At 40.9% G+C, this 21,406-nt stretch overlaps 1 protein-coding gene across 5 annotated transcripts in view; it reads left to right on the forward strand.

Moving 5' to 3' along the window:
• Nucleotides 1-21,036, forward strand: part of CEP78 (centrosomal protein 78) — a 46,558-nt gene extending 25,522 nt beyond the window's left edge. Inside the window, exons 12-18 of one of the 5 annotated variants that reach the window (XR_010407830.1) lie at nucleotides 884-961; nucleotides 2,338-2,504; nucleotides 3,379-3,550; nucleotides 3,875-3,922; nucleotides 4,486-4,747; nucleotides 7,784-7,996; nucleotides 14,839-21,036. Coding sequence is in view for 4 of the 5 variants with exons in the window: in XM_045882292.3 (XP_045738248.1) it covers nucleotides 884-961; nucleotides 2,338-2,504; nucleotides 3,379-3,550; nucleotides 3,875-3,922; nucleotides 4,486-5,049 (1,029 nt within the window). In the remaining variant the exon portion in view is untranslated. Of the gene's footprint in view, nucleotides 1-883; nucleotides 962-2,337; nucleotides 2,505-3,378; nucleotides 3,551-3,874; nucleotides 3,923-4,485; nucleotides 5,147-7,783; nucleotides 13,432-14,838 lie in introns of those variants that run through there. The other 4 variants (XM_045882291.3, XM_045882292.3, XM_045882290.3 and 1 more) reach the window with 4 other exon arrangements.
• Nucleotides 21,037-21,406: the final 370 nt, after the last annotated feature.

A 21,406-nucleotide genomic window follows, 5' to 3' on the forward strand; every position in this document is an offset into this window, starting at 1 on the left:
TTTTAATATTTTTTATTTATTTGAGAGAGAGAGAGAGATCACGAGCAGAGCGGGGAAAGGCAGAGGGAGAAGCTGACTCCTCGCTGAGAGGGAGCCCAATGCGGGACTCGATCCCGGGACTCTGGGGTCATGACCTGAGCCGAAGGCAGACGCTTAACTGACTGAGCCACCCAGGCGCCCTGTGCATTCTATTTTATTGACGTTGGTGAATGGGGAGATTACCACTTCTGTGAACAGGCATGGGGCCCAACTTCCTGAGTTCAAAATGTGGTTCTGCAACTTAATGATCTTAGGTGATATGGTCTGGGGTGTCCTACACTACTTTTCTCTGTCTCCATTTTCTCACCTGTAAAATGACATGGAGTTAATTGTTCTTTCCTTGTAGGGTTTTGATGATTAAATTATTTAATATCCAGGAAATTCCTATTAGGACAGGGCTTGGCACATACTAAAGTGCTTTAAAAGTGTTTACTTTTTAAAATGCATTTGATTCTGCAATTATATAATTTGGGTGGGTTAACTATGTTAGTGAGATTTCCTATTATAACGGGGCCCATTAATAAAAGTAGAATTTTCCTTTCTTGGCCTTAGTGTTTTATTTCTGACTTAACTGTATTATACACATATGCCTTTTATGGTGAGCTGCCACAAATTTATTTTGGAAAGTATTGGATTCAAATAAATTTTTAATATGCTAATTTGGTATTTTTGGTAATTAATTTCACTAGCATGGTAGGATAAAATCATTAAGTAACAGATTATAATCCTGAAGTCTGAGTTTACTTGTGGTTCTATGCCTAAATCCTTGGTGAGATCTATAAATGGAAAGGCTTTTGGATATGATACTATAAATTGCTTATAATACTCTATTTTTTCACACTAGGAAAAACTGGAGGAGTGCCTAAAGCAGTTAAAGGAGGAAAGAGTAATAAGGTTTAAGGCTGATAAACGAGTCAGTGAGGTAAACAGGTTTTTTCTTATACTTTTGAAAGTGTTTTGGTTTTATTTTTATTTGATTTTAAGCCATACACATGCAGTTTATAAACTTTAAAACTAATATATTGCAAATTGGTTGTACCATATGAACCTTTGTATTTACTTCTTTTAGTGGTCATATGATCTCTATTCCAGAAAACATGTTTTTAAAATGGAAAAATCTTAGGGATACCTGGGTGGCTCGGTTGGTTAAACATCCGGCTCTTAATCTCAGCTCAGGTCCTAATCTCAGGGTTGTGAGTTCAAGCCCTGCACTGGGGTCCACATATTTTGGGTGGGGAGCATATTTTTTAAAAAAAGAAGTAAAAATCTTAGGGGTTTTTTTGGTGTGTGTTTATTTTTATATGATGTTAGCTTATTTTCTGTTTATGATGCTTCAGTTCAAGAAAGCACTTATGCTTATATGCATATATAGTAACATAAAAGATATGATGAAACTACTTACTGGCAGTGAATAGTTTAAATAAGTAAGTATAAAATATTAGAAAACTGCTAAGAATGCAGTGAAAGAGAAAAATATATACTATGAGAATTACATTAGGGAAGTGTGCATGGAAGCAGGACATAAGCTCAGAAGTTGTATGTAAATATAATTTATTATTATAAGGTGAGTTTTGGGAGGAATTTTCGCAAGTGCATACACTGGATTGAAGAACACTTACTCATTCAGTAAAGGTTGAGCACCTGTAAGGTAAAAGCTACGTCATGAACAAAAGAGCCTCTCTGAGAAATACTAGAGTTGGGTTTATCTGTGTTTTTAGCTGAATAGATGGGGGAATCATTACAGAACGTAATGATTCTACGAGATTTCCAATAGATGGGGACACGCAAGGGAGGAAACATTTTCAAGAAGCCAAGGAGGATATTAGTCATTGTATGGTTAATTAGTTGGGTATGATTCAGGACTTTTAAACTTAGACATTTAATATTTTGCTCAATAAAGTTAATCCTTAACATCCAGCCAAGTTGGAATATGCTTTGCTCAAATCAGACTATTTCACTTTCTAATTTAAAGGGAACCTTAAGCAGCTAATTTTTCTAATGTAAATGAGGGTCTGTTATGAATATAATCAGTTAGAAAAGTGATCTTTTGAAAGATCATTAATAATTAAACAGTTACTTTGGTTTATTTATATACCACCTAAGTATTATATAGGAAACTCTGTTGGGTATCTTTGGGTTTTGATCATTATGTGATGTAGTCTCTGTCTTCATAGGCAGAAAGTTAGATTAATTACAAATTAATTACATTTGAAATGTTTTAGTTTTGTTGCTTAAAAACTTTTCTTTTCATGACAATGGAAGAAAATCATGTCAGACATTTTCAATTTTCTTTTATAGCTGGAACATGAAAATGCCCAGTTAAGAAATATAAATTTCTCTTTGTCTGAAGCCCTGCATGCACAGTCATTGACAAGCATGATCCTGGATGACGAAGGTGTTTTGGGCAGCATTGAGAATTCTTTTCAGAAGTTCCATGCTTTCTTGGACCTCCTTAAAGATGCTGGGTTAGTAGTTTCTCTCCATGGCATTATTCTCTTTGCATCTGTAATGAGGGTTTACTAAGGAATGTGAGCAATTTTCAGTGGCTTCCATAGTCTTATTTAGCGTGTAATATTGGGTGTTTTTTAAATGAGGAATTAAAAGAAATGCAAAATGGTAAACCTGCTTTGGTAGAGGAGAGAGCCCATTATGAAAGAATAACCTGAAGATTAAGTAATTTTTAGGTATAGTTTTTGGAAAAGACTACACTGACGATAATTTTACTTGAAAATATTCCAGAATGCATCAGAGTTTCCCTCCCTTTTATTTATCTTTCTGGTAAAATAAATTTGAATTAAAGTGGTTTTTGTCCTACACAGAGAAGTTATTATTAATCTGTAAGGCAAATATAGATACAAATCAGTCATTCTCAACCGTGAATGATTTTGCTAAAGGAAGATACTGAAAGAGAGAATTGGAGATTGAAATTGATGGAGTGATGTTTTGTGGGTGAAGGAGTTAGTGTTGGGAAGGAAGGAACGAACACGTTTTTGGAAACAGGAGGAGAGGTGGTCAGGAAGTGGGGGTGAGGTGAGAGCTGATGCACTGGGTGCATACTAGAAGCTGAAGCATTGAAATGGAGTGACGAATCAGGTGGTGGTCAAGACGTTGTTGGGGGAAGAGGGGGTGCTGCAAGGATGGCATGAGCTGATGTGGTCCCAGAGCATGAATGTGGAAGGGCTGAGAGTTTGAGAGAGAAAAGGGGCTTGTATCTGCGGTAGGGTAGTGGTTTTTAAGATTTTAGAAGTATTTCCTGATTATAGGTATGGGGAAGTCTAAGCTGCTCACATGCAATTATAGTAACCTTTGCTTTTTTCCTCCTTTCCTCCTCTTGTCCAGGCTTGGGCAGCTTGCCACAATGGCTGGAATAGATCAGTCAGATTTTCATTTACTGGGTCGTCCCCAGATGAATTCTACTCTCAGTAGTCTGCCTATGGAAGAAAAGAAAGCACTTGAAGAAGAAAAACGAGAATCAAAGCAGAACCCCCTAGGACAGATGCAAAATATCCAAGTAAGTGGACAGAACAGAACGTCGTGATTCTACGAGTGATAGCCAAAAGGGAATTATCAAGTCAGAGAGAAAATAATACTGCTCTGTCCCTAATAACTCACATGCTTAGGAGGAGCCTCTTTGGGGTCCTTTCCAAATGTGAAATTAGTTAAGTTTGGACCCGTTTCATAATATCGTGTAGTTACAAATAAGAAAGACAGACGGTCTTTTGCAAATGTATGATTTAAAGTAAACTATTCTCAGTGAAGAAAGAAATGAAACATTAGAGAGAGCATTCCAAATTTTAAATTGTGTAAATGTCTATTTTATTCATATTTCATCTAGGTTTCTATTTGTATGCAGTCAGCTTGCAGTGAAGGAACACTAATGAAGGTACAACTACTGATCCAGATAATTTTCTTAAATAAGTAACCCAGACGTAACTAATAGACAGTGCATTATAGTTAGCCTCCCAGTTATGGGAGCGAGAGGAGACAAACCCGTCTGCTCTTCTCCTGGCCTGACTTCCTGGAGCCTTCCCTTCGTCTTCCGTCTCAGCCAACCTCAGACAGTCTTGGGAACTGACAGCTTGAGAACAGTCTCATCACAAATTGGAGACTGCTTCCATGTTCCTAGACGATAGAAAAGAAATTAATTTCCTTAGGGAATAGGGCTTTATTATTTTTAATGAGGGAAAGGGAAGTGGGCAATAATCATCCCAAACACCAAGTATGAAAATGGAGTAGACGTTGCCTTGGATATAGCGAAGTTAAATTGGGAACCATCTGGCAGGATATAATTAGAAAAAAACTGGATCTAAAATCTTCTGATTAATCAAATGACTGTCATAATAATACAATCACAGAGTAACACTGAAGTCATGGACTCTACTTTTTAATGGTTGGCTTTGTTCATCACTGAATTTTTGTTTTGTCGTCTTTTGTTTTTCCCTCCAGTTTCAGAAAATCACAGGTGATGCTAGAATTCCTTTGCCTCTCGACTCCTTCCATGTCCCCGTTTCCACGCAGGAGCCCTTAGAAACCTCTAGAGACAACCTGGGAGTCCCAGTCAATGAGCAGTGGCAGGACTCTATCACAGAATTCATTGCTGGAACATGTTCTCCCTCAGCAGATGTGATGTCTGGAGCTGGAAGCCAAAGAAAAGAAGATGAATTGTCTAGAAATAGCAGATCTTCTTCAGAGAAAATGACCAGAACAGGTGAATATACCAAAAAACATTGTGCTAAAAAACAGCCCAGAAAGGACCTGCATCCCTGCTCTGACTCACCTGTAAATCGGAAAAGTAAAGGAATTGGGCAAAATGATTCTTTGGTTAACGAACCAGTTAAAAGTGAGTCTTTGAAAAAACACGTTTCTGTCAAGAAAGAAAGTAGAATAGTGACTGTTTCATCCAAGACGACTAAAAGTAAACTCAATCTGTTAGAGCACTCTGAAGGTGATACTCTTGGATCTGACTTTGAATTTCAAGAAAGCATCCATACCGTATCACACCTGACATAGGTCTAAATCTTTTGAAATTATGTTTTTGCCTTCAAATTTTAATAAATTTCTTATGTTTTCATTGTGGCATATGGTGTTTTAAAATATAGTACTGGAAGCCATCAGAGATTTATCCATTCTTTTTATTGTAATGAAACTTTTGGGGTATGTTTTCTTTTTGACACTCTCCACCTTTCACTCAACAAGTTATTTTTTGTGGACTTAATATGTATGATACTATTCTGGGTGCTATCGCTTTCAGCAATGAACAAAACAAAACCTTTACATTCACGGAACTAATATTCTGTGGAGGGAGAAAAAAAATACCAAAGCAGGATAAGGGCCCTAGAAAGGATGGGGTAATAAATGGGGGGAGTTTTAACATTTGGGTAAATGTGGAAATATTATAAATCACTTTGCCAGAAGTCATTGGCATATCCTGATTCATAATAACCAGAGCAGCAAACATTCACCAGGGTACTTAGCCATAGTCATGGATTACAGCAACTGTATACGGTAGGGAACCATTATTGGGCACATTTTATAGATGAGGAGTCTGAGGAGACAGATTATGTGAGTTGCCCAAAATTACAGAGCTTTAAATAAGTGGTGGAGCTGGGATTTGAACCAGAACCCATGCCCTTAATCCCTTTGTTGTCCTGTTACCTTGCTAAGAGAAGAAGGGCTTGCGGAAGCCATGGAGAGAGAAGCCACTGAGCGCAGGACGTGCATGGCGGGGCTATACGCCTGCCCCTCCCGCATCTGGGTCAGGTACTTAAAGGCAGACGGCGTAAGAGCATATGAACGTGCATCTCCGGACCAAATGATGCCTCCCTGGTAAAACGTGCATAGAAAAGTCCTGAGTTAGGCTGTGACTTTGGAGAGGTAAAATCAGAGAAAAGCTGGTGTGTCAAATTTCTTCTGAGAAGGCCCTGCCTGATCGTTACCGAAGGACCACTGCAGTACTGAGTTCATGAATCATGGATTGAGTGCGGTGGGAGTAAAACAATAAAGATACAGCCCTGGGGCGCCTGGGTGGCTCAGTCGGTTAAGCGACTGCCTTCGGCTCAGGTCATGATCCCAGGGTCCTGGGATCGAGTCCCGCATCGGGCTCCCTGCTCAGCAGGGGGTCTGCTTCTCCCTCTGACCCTCCCCCCTCTCATGCTCTCTCTCTCCCTCTCTCTCATTCTCTCAAATAGATAAATAAAATCTTAAAAAAAAGAAAAGTTTAAGTCAGAAGCAGAGAAAGGATTTTGAGGAAAGCGGAAATAGCATTTCAAGAAGGAAGAAATAGATAACAGCGTCATGCTGCAGAGAATGTGTTTGGCTTTGGCAGTTAGGTCCCTGGTGACCTTAATGGGAGTCATTCAGGGGAAGTGGTAGACGTAGCCAGATTGAGACAAGTGGAGGGGACAGGGCCGCTCTGAGGGGACAGTGAAGAGTGGGTATAGGCTATTCTTTGAAGGAGTCTGGATGAGAAGAGGAAGCAAGGAGTTCAAAAAGAATTTTTTTTAGACTGAGAGTGACTTAAGTGTTTATAGGTTGAAAGGAACGAGCCCATCAAAGGAGATAGTGAAGATGCTGAGGATTGAGAGGCTCACCCATACAGCAGGATCCAAGGATGTGGGAGCATGAGCTACGTTAATGCTGTTAAGACGGGAAGAAAGAGCTGTGAACAGGTGTGGATGTAGATTACTTGATTGCTCAGTGAATTTGAGGTGGCTCACGTCCGTACGTGCAGTGCAAAATGATGAGATAAGTAACTTAGAGAATTGGGAAAACAGGGAAATAAATACGGTAAGGAAAAAACAGGGATACAGTTCATGTTGCAAAATATTTAAGAATGACTTATACTCTTCAAGTGGGATGAATTCTGGCAAGTTTGGGGTGAAATAGCATTGGGAAAAAGTAGAAGTTAAGTGAGTTTGTGCTGATAACCTCAGTTTTCTTTTTTAACAAGAAATTTTTTAAAAAACATACATCTACAAAATTACCATTTTAAAATGGTTGCATAATTTTTTTTTTTTTTAAAGATTTTATTTATTTATTTGAGACAGAGAGAATGAGAGAGAGAGAGAGCACATGAGAGGGGGGAGGGTCAGAGGGAGAAGCAGACTCCCTGCCGAGCAGGGAGCCCGATGCGGGACTCGATCCAGGGACTCCAGGATCATGACCTGAGCCGAAGGCAGTCGCTTAACCAACTGAGCCACCCAGGCGCCCAAAAAGAATCATCAATATCGATATCTTGTCGCTTAATGTGAGGATTTTAGAAGTTTGATGTTAAACTTCTACTATTACACCTGAAGCAATGTCACTTCACCGAAATACAGTATTTTCATCTGGGTTAGAGGAAGTTACAAGCCTGTACCTTTACTGAGAAGTTACTGTGTACCTTTGCCGAGTGATTACCTGAGCATGTGCAGTCTATGCAAAGAGGAGTTTTCTGAGGTTTTAAAAACAGTGTCAGATGTGATACTCTAGCAAAGAGTTTGTAGTCCTGCCTTAAATCCACATAATTACGATTGGTCATAATTACTATCACAATAATTACTTTTCCATTCCTAGCCAGTACTGTGTCCAGGAAGCAGTCTAATTTCAAATGGATATTTACAGAATAATCCCCAATCTCGAGATTTTCAGAGGACCAGCGAGATAGGCGACAACAATTAATTTTTTTAAAGATTCTGATTATGAACTACATGCTGGAGCTGATCACGTAACAAAGATGACTGAACACATTGTTTTACTCTTCCAGAATCTCATTGAAATGACTGGAGAAATACTAAAAATAGAATAGCAGAATTGGAAAACCAGAACATGAACAGTGTGGAATTCCTAGAAGATAAAAAGCAGATGATCGAGGATCAGTTAATTAAAGAGGGAAGCAGCTCAGCCATTCTGCGCACCTTTGAAGCACCTAATTCTGGAGTTTGCCACCAGGCTAAGGCTAAGAAAACAGCCCTTTGAGGTAGGAGTTCTGACACAGACACACTGGGATCGGAGAAGAAGGGTGTCACCCAAATGCCTCCAAGGAGGAACCGAGGATCTGCTGCCCAGCCACTCGCTCTGGCTGTGGGGAGCAGCCACTCCCTTTCTCATCACCACAGGCGCCCATGGTCAGCATCTGTGTTCACTAAAAGTGGGACAGTTGTTTGGCTGGGGAAAAGCACTTCAAACTGTAATCTTAGGTCTGCATCCATAAATACGCCAAGAATCATCAGATTTGAAGAAAAAACCAGTAACATCAAAGGAGACACCAAATTAAAACAAAGTAACCTGTTCAAGAAAGTAGTAGAAGAAACAGAAGAAATGTAAAAATGAATATGATTAAGGTCATATTCATAAGGATATTGTATCCATAAACAATAAGATGCTAGGAAAAAAATACTTAGTGTCTAGAAACTGAAAATATAATTATGAAAAAACACTCAGAAGATGGGCTAGATTGCAGAATGGGTTCAGCTGAAGCTTAAATTCATGAAATGCAAGATTTGAGAGATTCTCCCTAATATGCCCTGCAAAGGGATGAAAGGTAAATACTATGAAGGAAAAGCGCAAGTCCTTCACAAACTCAGACGTATAGTAATTGCACAAGTAGTAAGCAGTTGGCATATAGTAAGTACACAAATGCTTGTGGAATTAATGAGACAACACAGATTTCAGTATTAGACTTCTTATTCAATAACTAAAAGAAATTTTTCTCTAAGAATTACTAAGCGCACTGAACAGTGAATCCATGATGAGATTTTAAATCAAAGCAACTGATGATGCCATGAGATCTGTCATTCCCCTTTATAATCATGAGATGCCTATAATCAGAAAAAGTCTAAATGAATATTAATGCATATGGGAAAATAAAGTGAGCTCCACATCACCCTCAACCTGGGAGCCAGCTGATGAAGCATCACTATTTAGAATGTTGCTGGTTGCAACACCCAAGGAAAAAGAGAGTGAGGCAACGTTCACTGACTTAAAGCTTCTGCACACATGCCACTTCTCACACTTCATTAGCCAAGAGTGTCACATGGCCGTGCCCTAGTTCAGAGCAGGGAAGCACAGTGCGGACTTACTGTGTCAAGACAAGGAGAGAGAAGCAAATACGTGTCAACAACTTTCATAGCTACCAACTGCCAGGAATGGGAGGTGGAATTTAAAAATCCAAGAAAAGTCAGGGGGCGCCTGGGTGGCTCAGTCGGTTAAGCGGCTGCCTTCGGCTCAGGTCATGATCCCTGGGTCCTGGGATCGAGCCCCGCATCGGGCTCCCTGCTCAGTGGGGAGTCTGCTTCTCCCTCTCTCTCTGCCTGCCTCTCTGCCTACTTGTGCTTTCTCTCTGTCAAATAAATAAATAAAATCTTTAAAAAAAAAAAAAAGAAAAGTCAGGAAAGAGAAAAGTTGTTACACAGGGGGAAAAAGAAGTAAGACCAAATGCTTTTCTCACAATAAATCTAAGTAGGTTAAATTCTAAAATTCCTTAGGCTTGAGTAAAAACAAAAAATCCAACTATGCACTATTTACAAAAAGCAAATCTATCATGGATTATAAAGAAATAGACAAAGGTATACCAGGCAGATGCTAACAAAAGTGGATGTGGCTTTGTTAACTTCTGGCTAAATAGAATAAATAGAATCCAAAATGAAAAGCATTAAAGGGGGGCAAAGAAGAAAGCATTTCTTTTTGACTAATAAAAAGTATAGTTTGCTGAGGGATTTTTTTAACATTTTTTTAAAGATTTTATTTATTTCTTAGCACAAGCAGGGAGGAGGGGCAGAGGGAGAGGGAGAAGCAGACTCCCCGATGAGCAGGGAGCCTGATGGGGGGCTTGATCCCAGGACCCCCGGACCATGACCCAGGCCAAAGGCAGACGCTTAATCAGCTGAGCCACCCAGGCACCCCTTGCTGAAAGATTTTTAAAAATATATCTCCAACCTAAAAACTCAGTTTCAAAATTGATGGAGTGAAAATTTTAGAAATACAAGGAGAAATGGACAAACCAATTATGAGAAAGGCTTTAACACATCTCTCTTCAAAATCAGTGGACCCACCACTACACACTTATTAGAATGGCTTACGGTACAAGCACTGATGAGGATGCAGAGCAACAGGAATTCTCATAGACTGCTGGTAGAAATGCAAGATAATGCGGCCACTCAGAACAGACTGGCAGTGCCTCTAAACAGTAAACATATCATATGACCCCCACCGTCACTCCTGGGTGTTCACTCTAAATAGATTAAAACTCGTGTTCACATAAGAACTGGTACACGAATGTTTATAGCAGCTCCATTCATAATCACCAAAATGTCTTCCAACAGGCGAGTGAATAAGCAAATGATAGTGTATCCACACACGCGATTAAAAAGGAATGAATTACATATATAACAACTTGGGTGAATCTCAACAGTCCTATGCTAAGTGAAAAAAGCCCCAAAGTTACATACTCTATGATTTCGTGTATTTGACATTCTTAAAAAGGCAAAACTGTGGTGATAGAGGATAGATCTGTGGTTGTCAGGTTTTGGGGAGCGGGGAGGATTGGATAACAAAGAGGCTATGCAGGGGTGTATCTTTTGGTGATGGACTTCTGGATTATGATTGTGATTATGATTGCAGAGGTGGTAATACAAACCCATACATACGTCAAAAATCATGGAACTGTACCCTCCTGAGTCATTTTTACTGTATGATAATGTTAAAGCAAAAAACTCAGGTCCTACCCCCTACCGATAGGTCAAGGTAAGGAAGGTATTATTTCCTAAGTATTTTGTATCCACCATGAATACAAAACATGTTCTTTCGGAAGATCTATGGAACACTAATCAAAATGATTGATATGAGGGGGGGAAACTTGTAAAATGCAAAGATCCTACAGATTGTGTCCTCTTTGCAAAATGTAATAAAACTAGTAACAAAACTAGTTGACTTGGAAATTTTTGAATTACCTTTTACACCTTTTATTAACTCCTTGATGGGGGAAATCAAAACAAATTATAGACAGTTTAGAGTGAATAAAAGTTACTTCTCAAAACCTAGGAGATTCTGCCAAATAAGATGTTAGAGGAAAATTTATAGGTTTTGACTTATTTTTCAAGAAATAAGAAAACCGAAAATAGGGGCACCTGGCTGGCTCAGTCAGTGGAACATGTGACTCGATCTCTGGGTTGTGAGTTTGAGCCTCACACTGGGTGTGGAGATTACTTAGGAATAAAATCTTAAAAAAGAAGAAGAAGAAAAAAGAAAGCTGAAAACAGGTGAAATAAAACTTAACTTTAGAAACCAGAAAAAAAGGTAAGCTGAAAGAAGCAAGGGATTTAAAAAGTTAAAAGCAGAAATGAATAAAATAGAAAGCAAACACATCTTGATCAATAAAATTAAAAAGTTCTAATGTAAAAACCAGTAAAAGGTAAACCTTTGAAAAATATGATAAAAAGAACAAGAAGTAACCAACAGGGCACCTGGTTGGCTCAGTTGGTTAAGCGACTGCCTTCGGCTCAGGTCATGATCCCAGAGTCCCTGGATCGAGTCCCGCATCGGGCTCCCTGCTCGGCAGGGAGTCTGCTTCTCCCTCTGACCCTCCCCCCTCTCATGTGCTCTCTCTCATTCTCTCTCTCACAAATAAATAAATAAAATCTTTAAAAAAAAAAAGTAACCAACAAAAATATATAACCAGAATTAATAATTTTTAGAAAGATAACATACTTTTTTAATTAGAAGGGAGTACTATTTACAACTTACTCCTAATGTAATTATATAGCTTCATTCCAATTTGAAAGAACCAGATGAAGTGTGATGACTTTTTTAAAAAAATAGATTCTAAAAATACATAAGAAGTAGAAAATGTAAATAGACCAAGTAATTTAGGAGAAATTAAAAAGGTAGTATGAGAACTTCTTTTAAAAAGGCAAATACTGCGGCACCTGGGTGACTCAGTTGGTTAAGCATCCAATTCTTGATTTCATCTCGGGTCATAGTCTCAGGGTCATGAGATCAAGCCCTGAGTCAGGCTCTGCGCTCCACACACAGTATGCTTGACATTCCCTCTCCCTCCCCTTCTGCCCTTCCCCCTGCTATTTGTACATGCTCTCTCTCTCTCTCCCCCTGCCTCTCATAAATAAATAAAGGCAAATGCTATCAGTCAAACCTTCAAGGCATCCACATATTTGTAAACCATTCTAGAGGATAGAAAAGAAAATGCAAAGCTGCCTAATTCATTCCATGTGGAAAGCATAATCCTGATACCAAAACTGCACAAATAAAACACAAGGAAAACTGTAGACCAATCTCACTTAACAGAGGTGCAAATCACTATAACTCACTAAATTAACAGATTAAAGAATGAAATACCATCTTCACTGCCGAAAAAAGCATTTAATAAGTCAAACACCCTCTGGTACTCTTAACAGTCTAGAAACAGAAGGAAACTTTACCTTGTAGCTTGATTAAACGTATCTATTTGAGATCTACAGCAAACAAACGATGAAAAAACTTAGAAACTGAGAAAATACAAAAATAGTGCTAAAAAGTATACACAACGCAAAGACAGTTGTCATCGTAAATGTTTTTGGACAAAAAGGAAACTAATGATTATCCGCTGGCATGGTATTACAATTAATGAGAAACTTAGTAAGCAGACAGGGCACAACACCAACATCAAAAACTTTTTTATACACCAGCAATAGCCAATTAGGAAATGTATGGAGGAAAAGATCCTACTCATGTAGAAATAAGGTTAACAGAGAAATGTTAAGGCCCATATGAATAATAATAATAAAAAAATCTATGCTGAAGGATATAAAAATAGACCCCCCCCCCAAATGGAGAGTCATGCCACAGTTCTAAGAGGAAGACCCAACACAATAAATGTGTCCATTCTACAAAAAAACTCATAAATTCAAAGCAATTTCACATAATCAAAGCAAGGGTTTTTATTTATTTTATTTATTTATTTATTTTTATTTTTTTAAAGATTTTATTTATTTATTTGACAGAGACAGAGACAGCGAGAGCAGGAACACAAACAGCGGGAGTGGGAGAGGGAGAAGCAGGCTTCCTGCTGAGCCGGGAGCCTGATGTGGGACTCGATCCCAGGGCCCCGGGATCATGACCTGAGCCGAAGGCAGTCGCTTAACCAACTGAGCCACCCAGGCGCCCCCAAAGCAAGGGTTTTTAAATGGATAGAACAACCTGATTACAAAGCTCATCTGGAAGACCATGCACAAAACAACTCCGAAATCAAAACAGTCCATGGAGCAAAAGTAAATGAAATAATGTGGTATTGGCACAGGAATAATCAAATAGGTTAAAAGCACAGAACAAAGAATCCAGGAACAGAGCCATGTATACAAAGGAATTTAGTACTTGAAAAATGGCCTTACAAATAGGTAAGGAATGGGGCGCTGGGTGGCTCAGTCATTAAGCATCTGCCTTCGGCTCAGGTCATGATCTCGGGGTCCTGGGATCGAGCCCCACATCGGGCTCCCTGCTCGGCGGGAAGCCTGCTTCTCCCTCTCCCACTCCCCCTGCTTGTGTTCCCTCTCTCACTGTCAAATAAATAAAATCTTTAAAAAAAAAAAAAAATTTTTTTATAAACAAAAATATAAACATGCAACTTCTTAAGAAATCAAAAATTAAAATGAGATACTGTTTTTTAGTCCTTGAAGTGTCAGATATGAGACAACGGGTGACAGTGCTGGAGATACTATGAATAAAGAGCACTCTCGTTGTTGAAGGATGTGTAAGTCGATACAGTTTTGGGGGTGGACAATTTGGCAGTGTATATCAATATTTAAAATGTGTCTAGCCTCTGATTTAATAACCATGATTCTAAGCATCCAGCCTAAAGACATATTCACACGAGTCCTAAGAGTCAATAAGAATGTGCATTGAAGCATTTTTTTTAAAGATTTTATTTATTTGACAGAGAGAGACACAGCGAGAGAGGGAACACAAGCAGGGGGGGGGGGGGGAGGGAGAAGCAGGCTTCCCCCTGAGCAGGGAGCCCTATGCGGGGCTCGATCCCAGGACCCCGGGATCATGACCTGAGCTGAAGGCAGACGCCTAACGACTGAGCCACCCAGGCACCCCAAAGCATTTTTTGAAATAATAAAAAATTAGAAACAACATAATTGTACATAAATGTGGAAATTATTGAATTAGTACCTACCAGTTCCTACCATGCAATACTCTGCAGCAGATAAAACAGCAGCTCTGTATGTAGTATGGACACGGAAGTATTTTTAAGACATACTGATACGGGGTGCCTGGCTGGCTCAGTCGGTAGAACATGCAACTCTTGATCTCAGTGTTGAGCTGGAGCCCCACGCTGAGTGTACAGATTACTTAAAAAATAAAATCTTTAAAAAAAAAAAGACATACTGACATGAAAAACAAGTTCTGCCATAATACTTATTGCACGCTATTTACATTTATATCGTTAAAAACCTGTTTACACATATACGGTGTACATTTTTGTCTGTGCGTGCCTAGAAAATACTCTGTAATAATACATATCAAGCTGTTGACAGTGACTCTGCAGAAGGCAGCAGGATTGTGAGGAGGGACAAAAGGGGGCTTTTTTCATATTTTACTCCATTTACTTTAGGTTGTTTGCTTTTTTTTTTTTTTAACGTAGGCTCCATGCCCAGTGTGGAGCCCAATGTGGGACTTGAACTCAAGACCCTGAGATGAGGACCTGAGCTGATATCAAGAGTCAGACACTTACCTGACTGAGCCACCCAGGCACCCCTGATTTTGTTTTTTAATAAGCCTCTTTTTATGGTTGACAAGTAATTTTCTAAATTCTCTTCATCACAGAGACCTTGGAAAATACAAACATATGACCTGCCATCCTGTATGTCCTGTGTCCATCTATTTTTCAAAATCTGGCTGTCCTAGTATCTATGTGGAAAATGAGCTTTACCATGTAACCTGTGTAACTCAGAGCTTTAAACCCAATGGCTTCCTACATAGTATATTCAAACTGCCTTTTTTTTTTTTTAACTACAACCCACAGTAAAAATTATATTTTATGCAAAGGAAAAGGTAAGTGTCCTGGCCCACACCTGCCTTGTGAGCACACGGAGTGAATGGAACATTTCATCGAACAGCTCTTACTGTACTTCTGGTGACAGTCTAGTATGTTCTGTCCTGTTTCATTCCTTTAAAGAAAATTCTGTTTGCAACCCACCAAGTAGGTTTCACAATCCACGACTGGGTCGTGACCTATGGTATGAAAACCCTGGGGAGAATGCTTCAGACACTTGCTCTGTCTACTCCTGACCAAACTGCTGCGGGCGTACAATGCGAGGCTGTCCCGCCTTGGCATCCTTCCTCCAGGGGTCAAAGTCCTTCTCCATTTGTGCGTTACTTGCAATTAGGTAATTTACGTGAGATTCCCCTTTAAAAAACCCTTTGTTACAGTGAAAGCCTGAGTTTTCAAACTGATGCATCTACACAGAATCCTAAAAATATAATTTGGTTAAAGAATTAAAAAAACCCCACAAATGTCCTGTGATTTAAGGCACTTGCTTGGTGTTGCTCACAAGGCACGTAGTGTACTTACTGTAAGGGCTGAAAGGGCTCAGTCCCTTAGTACAGTTTGTAAATTTTAAACCAGTGTGAATTTAAAAACAAAAAACAGAAAAACAACCAAGCAGTTTAGAGTTAGATAAGGACACCTCCTATAGATTAGATAATCATTAACTTTGTTCCCGAGTGACTAGGGAGGATTACTTGGTTTATTTTAAGGTCTCCAAAAGATAGTCCTCAATGTCCTTGACTGTGGAGGAGGCTCTTTTTTTTTTTTTTTTTGACAGAGACAGAGACAGCGAGAGCAGGAACACAAGCAGGGGGAGTGGGAGAGGGAGAAACAGGCTTCCCGCCGAGCAGGGAGCCTGATGTGGGACTCGATCCCAGGACCCTGGGATCATGACCTGAGCCGAAGGCAGACGCCCAACGACTGAGCCACCCAGGCGCCCTGGAGGAGGCTTTTATCTCTACACTGGAAAAACCAAAAACAAAACTTTGCAAAAATCTTAAAACTAGATAATCCCCGGGTCCTTTTGTCTTAAAGGATAAATTTGACTGCGGTGTGAAAACAGAAAAATCAGGAGAGGGGATAGGAGAGGTGTTGTATAAGGTTACACAACAATATTGTATTATAATCATCAAACTTGCTAAGAGACTAGATCTTAATTATTCCAACCACTAAAAAGAAATGATAATTGTGTGACGTGGTGGAGGTGATAACGCTACAATGACAATCATACAAATGTATCAAATCAATGTGTTGTACACCTTAAATTAACAAAATGTTATATGTCAAAAATATTTCAATTAAAAAAGCTAAAATCAATTTACTAAATAGCTCTAATTTCTTTACACCGAAGTCAAACCAAATCTTTTCTAAGAACCTAGTGCCTTGGGGCGCCTGGGTGGCTCAGTCAGTTAAGCAGCCGACTCTTGATTTCAGCTCAGGTCATGATCTCAGGGTCGTGGGATCGAGCCCCACACGTCAGGCTCTGTGCTCAGTAGGGAGTCAGTTTGAGATTTTCTCTTTCCTCTCCCTCTGCCCCTTGGCGTGCATGCTCTCTCTCTAATAAATAAATAAAATCTTAAAAAAAAAAAAAAAAAGAATCTAGTGCCTTATTGTATACCAGATAGGAGACACTTTCACGTATTATTCCAAGACCTGGAAACCTATGAGGGGTCAAAGGTGTTCTCTTTATACCTTTATATCAGTCATACCCTGGTTCAAGCTATTGCTTACAATCAAGTGAACCGCTAGCTGTTTTTGGGACGAGTGGCAAGAATGGCAAATTTGAAGCTATGGAACATGGTTTTCTTGGTTTCCTGCTCTTCTTAGGCTTATATCATTTTCTGTAGTTGCTCTCTTATCCAATGTAGTTAATATAATAACCTTGTAACTATATAATAAGTTTAAACTGGCTAATGCCTCAAAATTTTTGGTATAGATTTCCATTCATTTTTGATTTAAAAAAATTAAATATTATAATTTTTTTAAATTACATCACTTTTTTCAGGGGCACCTGGCTCAGTCGGTTAAGCATCCGACTCTCAGTTTCAGCTCAGGTCTTCATCTCAGGGTCATGAGTCCACGCTGGGCATGAAGTCTACTTTTAATAACTTTTTGCAGAAATCACTCATCTTAAACCGAGTGAAGTCCATAGTCTTCAAGGCCTAGGATTGAATACAATTGATAAGATGAAGTTTGGTGTTTTCTTTCACTGATAGGAGCAGATTTACCCTGAACCTTTTACTGGGGGTTAAGATTTTAGGTCTTTAGGTTAAAATAAAGCTTCAGGCCTACAACCCTCAGTTGTCCATAATTTTGCCATACCTTTAAAGTATTTCCTTTTTGTCCCAATTTTAATAAATGTGCTGCCAAAGCAAGCACCCAAGTATTCCCTTTTATAAACAGGACCAGGGGGCGCCTGGGTGGCTCAGTCGGTTAAGCGGCTGCCTTCGGCTCAGGTCATGATCCCAGGGTCCTGGGGTCGAGTCCCGCATCGGGCTCCCTGCTCAGTAGGGAGCCTGCTTCTCCCTCTCCCTCTGCCTGCCTCTCTGCCTACTTGTACTCTCTCTCTCTAATAAATAAATAAAAATCTTTAAATAAATAAATAAATAAATAAACAGGACCAGGATCGAACTTTCCACTAACCTGAGTTAACTCTGTTCCACCATTTACAGAGAGATGGTAATCATTTAGGGTTTCTCCCTGTTTGGTCAACTGGAAACCCATAACTCTTCTCTACAACAAAAAGATGCCTCTCTGCCTATTTCTCCATCTACCCCCCCCCCCCCCAACACCGTTCTCCCTTGAAGGAGAGTCAGTGCCTCAGGCCTTGGGTGAGAAATAGGCCTTGCCGGTAGGACATGGGTTGCCCTTCTGTGTTAACACTTAGGTTGTGCTTCAGCCCTTGCTGGTGACTTCAGCGAAATTAGAAGCAGCTTCATTTCTTCAGGGACTTCAAAGTCCCATGTGGAAGAGGCAAGGTGCCTGCTGGAATGAGGAACGTCTTACCTCCAAGCAGGCAGAGATGCGTCTCCTCAAGGGTTTTGAGGAGAAGCCGCTTCTGAGGAGAGCTAAACCCCCAGCACCCGGGCCTCGGCCGGCCTTGGACTCCCGCTAGCCGTGCGGAAGGCTCCGTGGCAGATGGACTGACCCCACGAACATGAGTTTCTCCCAGTTGAGTTTCAGTTCACAAGTCAGGGACTCCAGACAACCGGCCAAGGGGGTGACATCCTGGAGCACCTGAAGCCAGATTGTTCTGCAAGTGGAGGCAGCCGTGGAAAGAACCAGACTCTACCACCATCGCTGAACGAGGCCCCTTTGACCCTGAACTGAAGGGAAACTGGGCAGGAAATAATTGTGGATTTTTAATTTCTTTAGAGCTCAACCTTCAAGAGAAAGGATATTAATTTTTTTTTAGACTTTAATTCCTCCCTGAGAATTTAATAATGTGAGGCATTTCATACAGTTCAAATCAGGGCGTTTTAATATTGCCGGCATTTATTATTTGGAGTAGATTTATGCCTTCATTTGAATTCACTGCATAATCTCCAGCAAGCTCTATCGAATGCCCTACCTGGGAAAATCGAAGATGGAAAACAGATTGGGGAGTGCATTTTGAGGCTAGAGCATTGGGATAGGCTTGAGGGAATTTAATCGGTGCTCCATTGAGACCCATTTCAGGGCCGTCGGGGTCCCATGGCCGACCTCAGGAGGACTCACAAGGGGATGGTGATGAGGCCGGGGAGCACTCAGCATTTTCCCAGGAAGAACAGCGGCACTCATGCAGTGCTGAGCCCTGTGTGTTAAGAAACTCAAATGTTAGAAATACTGGCGACACAGGAAGAGAGACGTTTTCCCCTCCCTCCCTGTGTCAGCCGAAGTCCGTAAAGGTGAGCGTGTGCTTTCTCAGAGCTTTCGGACACTCAGCGTTCATTCTCCTTGTCAGGCCCCCTTCCTTCTCCCAGGATGAAGGAGTGGCTTATTCTGGCTGTTGAGGTCAGCAGTGGGGTTGTTCATTACACGGGCTCAGCCTCCTCCTCCTGGATATCTTCTGGATCCTGCCTGTCCCCGTTGCCTGCCATTGCCCAGTAAGTCCATTCCATTTGGTGAGGGAAGAGGAGAGAAAGACTAGCCTGAACTTGGCTCTCCATCCTAGCCTGCAGTCCACCTTGGAAAGTACTGACGTGGCTACTTTAATCCCCATGAGAGCCTATTGGGCTTCCGTGAACGGGTTTCAGCTGGGTTCAGAACTTTGAAGGGAAGAACAGTAGGATTAATTAGCATCCCAGAAACAACACAGGCTGTGTTCCTTCAGGTGTCAAGACAATATAATAATTAACTCTGGAGTCCCACCACCCCGGCTTCTGTTCTAGGAGAGAATGAATATCTTCCTCAGTTCCAGGTAGAAATCCTGGTGAAACCACCTCACACGCATTAGGATGGCTACTCTAACAAACCAACAAACCCCAGAAAGTAACAAGTGTCGGTGAGGATGTGGAGAAGGAGGAAGCCTCGTGGGCTTCCTCCCACTGCTGGTGGGAATGTGAAATGGTGCAGCTGCTACGGAAATCAGTATGGAGTCCCCCCCCCCCATTAAAAATAGAACTACCATATGATCCAGCAACTCCACTTCTGAATATATACCCCAAAGAACTGAAAGCCGGGTCTCAAATATGTATTTGTACATATTTGTCAGCATTTGTCACAGTAGCCAAAAGGTGGAAGCAACCCAAGCATCCACTGATGGATGGATAAACAGAATGTGGTAAAAAAAAAAAAATATATGTGAGGTAACAGAAAATAGATATACTGGACTCTAAAATACATATATTTAAAATAAATATATGGGCTCCTGAATCCTGGCACCGGGCTCCTAAAACCCTTGTCCTTTCCTAAGTGATAAGAGCACTAGGAGCGTCTCCTGTTCCGATGAGGTGACTCTGGATGGGCTTCTGGATGGGGGCTGGTCACCAAAAAAACCAAGACATAATTAGCAGCTTGGAGTTTTCAGCTTGGCTCCCCCTTCTCTAGAGAGAGGAGAGGGGCTGGAAATGGAGTTAAGAATTGATCGTGCCTACGTGAGAAAGCCTCAAAAGAAATTCCAGTCGTATACGGTTCTGAGAGCTTCCAGGTCGGTGAACACATCCACGTACCAGGAGGGTGGCAGGTGCCACACAAGGGACAGAGTCTCCTGCCTTCAGAACCCTCCCAGATCTCACCCTATGGATTTTTTTTTTTTTTTAAATCTGGCTGTTCATCCATATCCTTTATTATAGGCTTTAATAAACTGGTAAATATAAGTCAGTGTCCCTGAGTTCTGTGAGCTGTTCTAGCAAATACTCGAATCCAAGGGGGAGGAGGTCATGGGAACCTCTGGTTGTAGACAAGTCAGACAGAAGATGTGGGTAACCTGGGGACCTACTCCTTGCTATTGGCATCGAAGTGGGGCAAAGTCTTGAGGGACTGAGCCCTTACCCTGTGGGATCTGACGCTAACACAAGGCAGGGAGGGTCAGAAGTGAGTTAAATTGCAGTACCCTCAGCTGGTATTGCAGAATTTCTTGGTGGGGGAGAACGCCCACACGTCCGGTGTCAGAAATGGGGTGAGTGTGGTAGTCCTGTGGGAGTAAAGACTGGGATTTTTCTAATGCAACATACGATAGAGTAGTCACATGCACAGAGACAGAAAGCAGAATGACAGTAGCCAGGGCCGGGAGCAGGGGAAGTTGCTTAATGGGTAAAGAGTTGCAGTTTTGCAAGCTGGACGTGTTCTGGTGGTTGGTTGCATACATTGTGAATGTACTTAATACTACTGAACTGTACATATAAAAATGAGTAAGACGGTAGGTTTTTTTGATTATTTGTATTTTCCCACAATTTTTTTAAATCATGGGGAAGATTTGGGACGAACGCCCTTGGCGTTCTTTTTTTTTTTTTTTTTAAACATTTTATTTATTTATTTGACAGAGAGCGACACAGCGAGAGAGGGAGGGAACATAAGCAGGGGGAGTGGGGGAGGGAGAAGCAGGCTTCCCGCCGAGCAGGGAGCCCGATGCGGGGCTCGATCCCAGGACCCTGGGACCATGACCTGAGCCGAAGGCAGGCGCTTAACCGACTGAGCCACCCAGGCGCCCGCCCTTGGCGTTCTTGATGGTCTTGGAACCATCAATTGTGGCCAATGGGCAGGGTCAGCTCAGAACATCTGAGCCTCCACTCCTACGAAGAAAGGAGCACTGAGTATCTGCTGCTGCTGGCCTTCATATAATTTGAAACTAGTAAGACGCTGGGAAGCTCTAGAACCCTGTGGCTGAAAAATATCTGTGGCAAAGAAAATCATAAATGGAGCTGA

This window comes from Mirounga angustirostris, unplaced genomic scaffold, assembly GCF_029215605.1.
Source record: "Mirounga angustirostris isolate CCGP_5_RB_7025 unplaced genomic scaffold, mMirAng1.0.hap1 SCAF_15, whole genome shotgun sequence".
NCBI classification, from domain to species: domain Eukaryota; kingdom Metazoa; phylum Chordata; class Mammalia; order Carnivora; family Phocidae; genus Mirounga; species Mirounga angustirostris.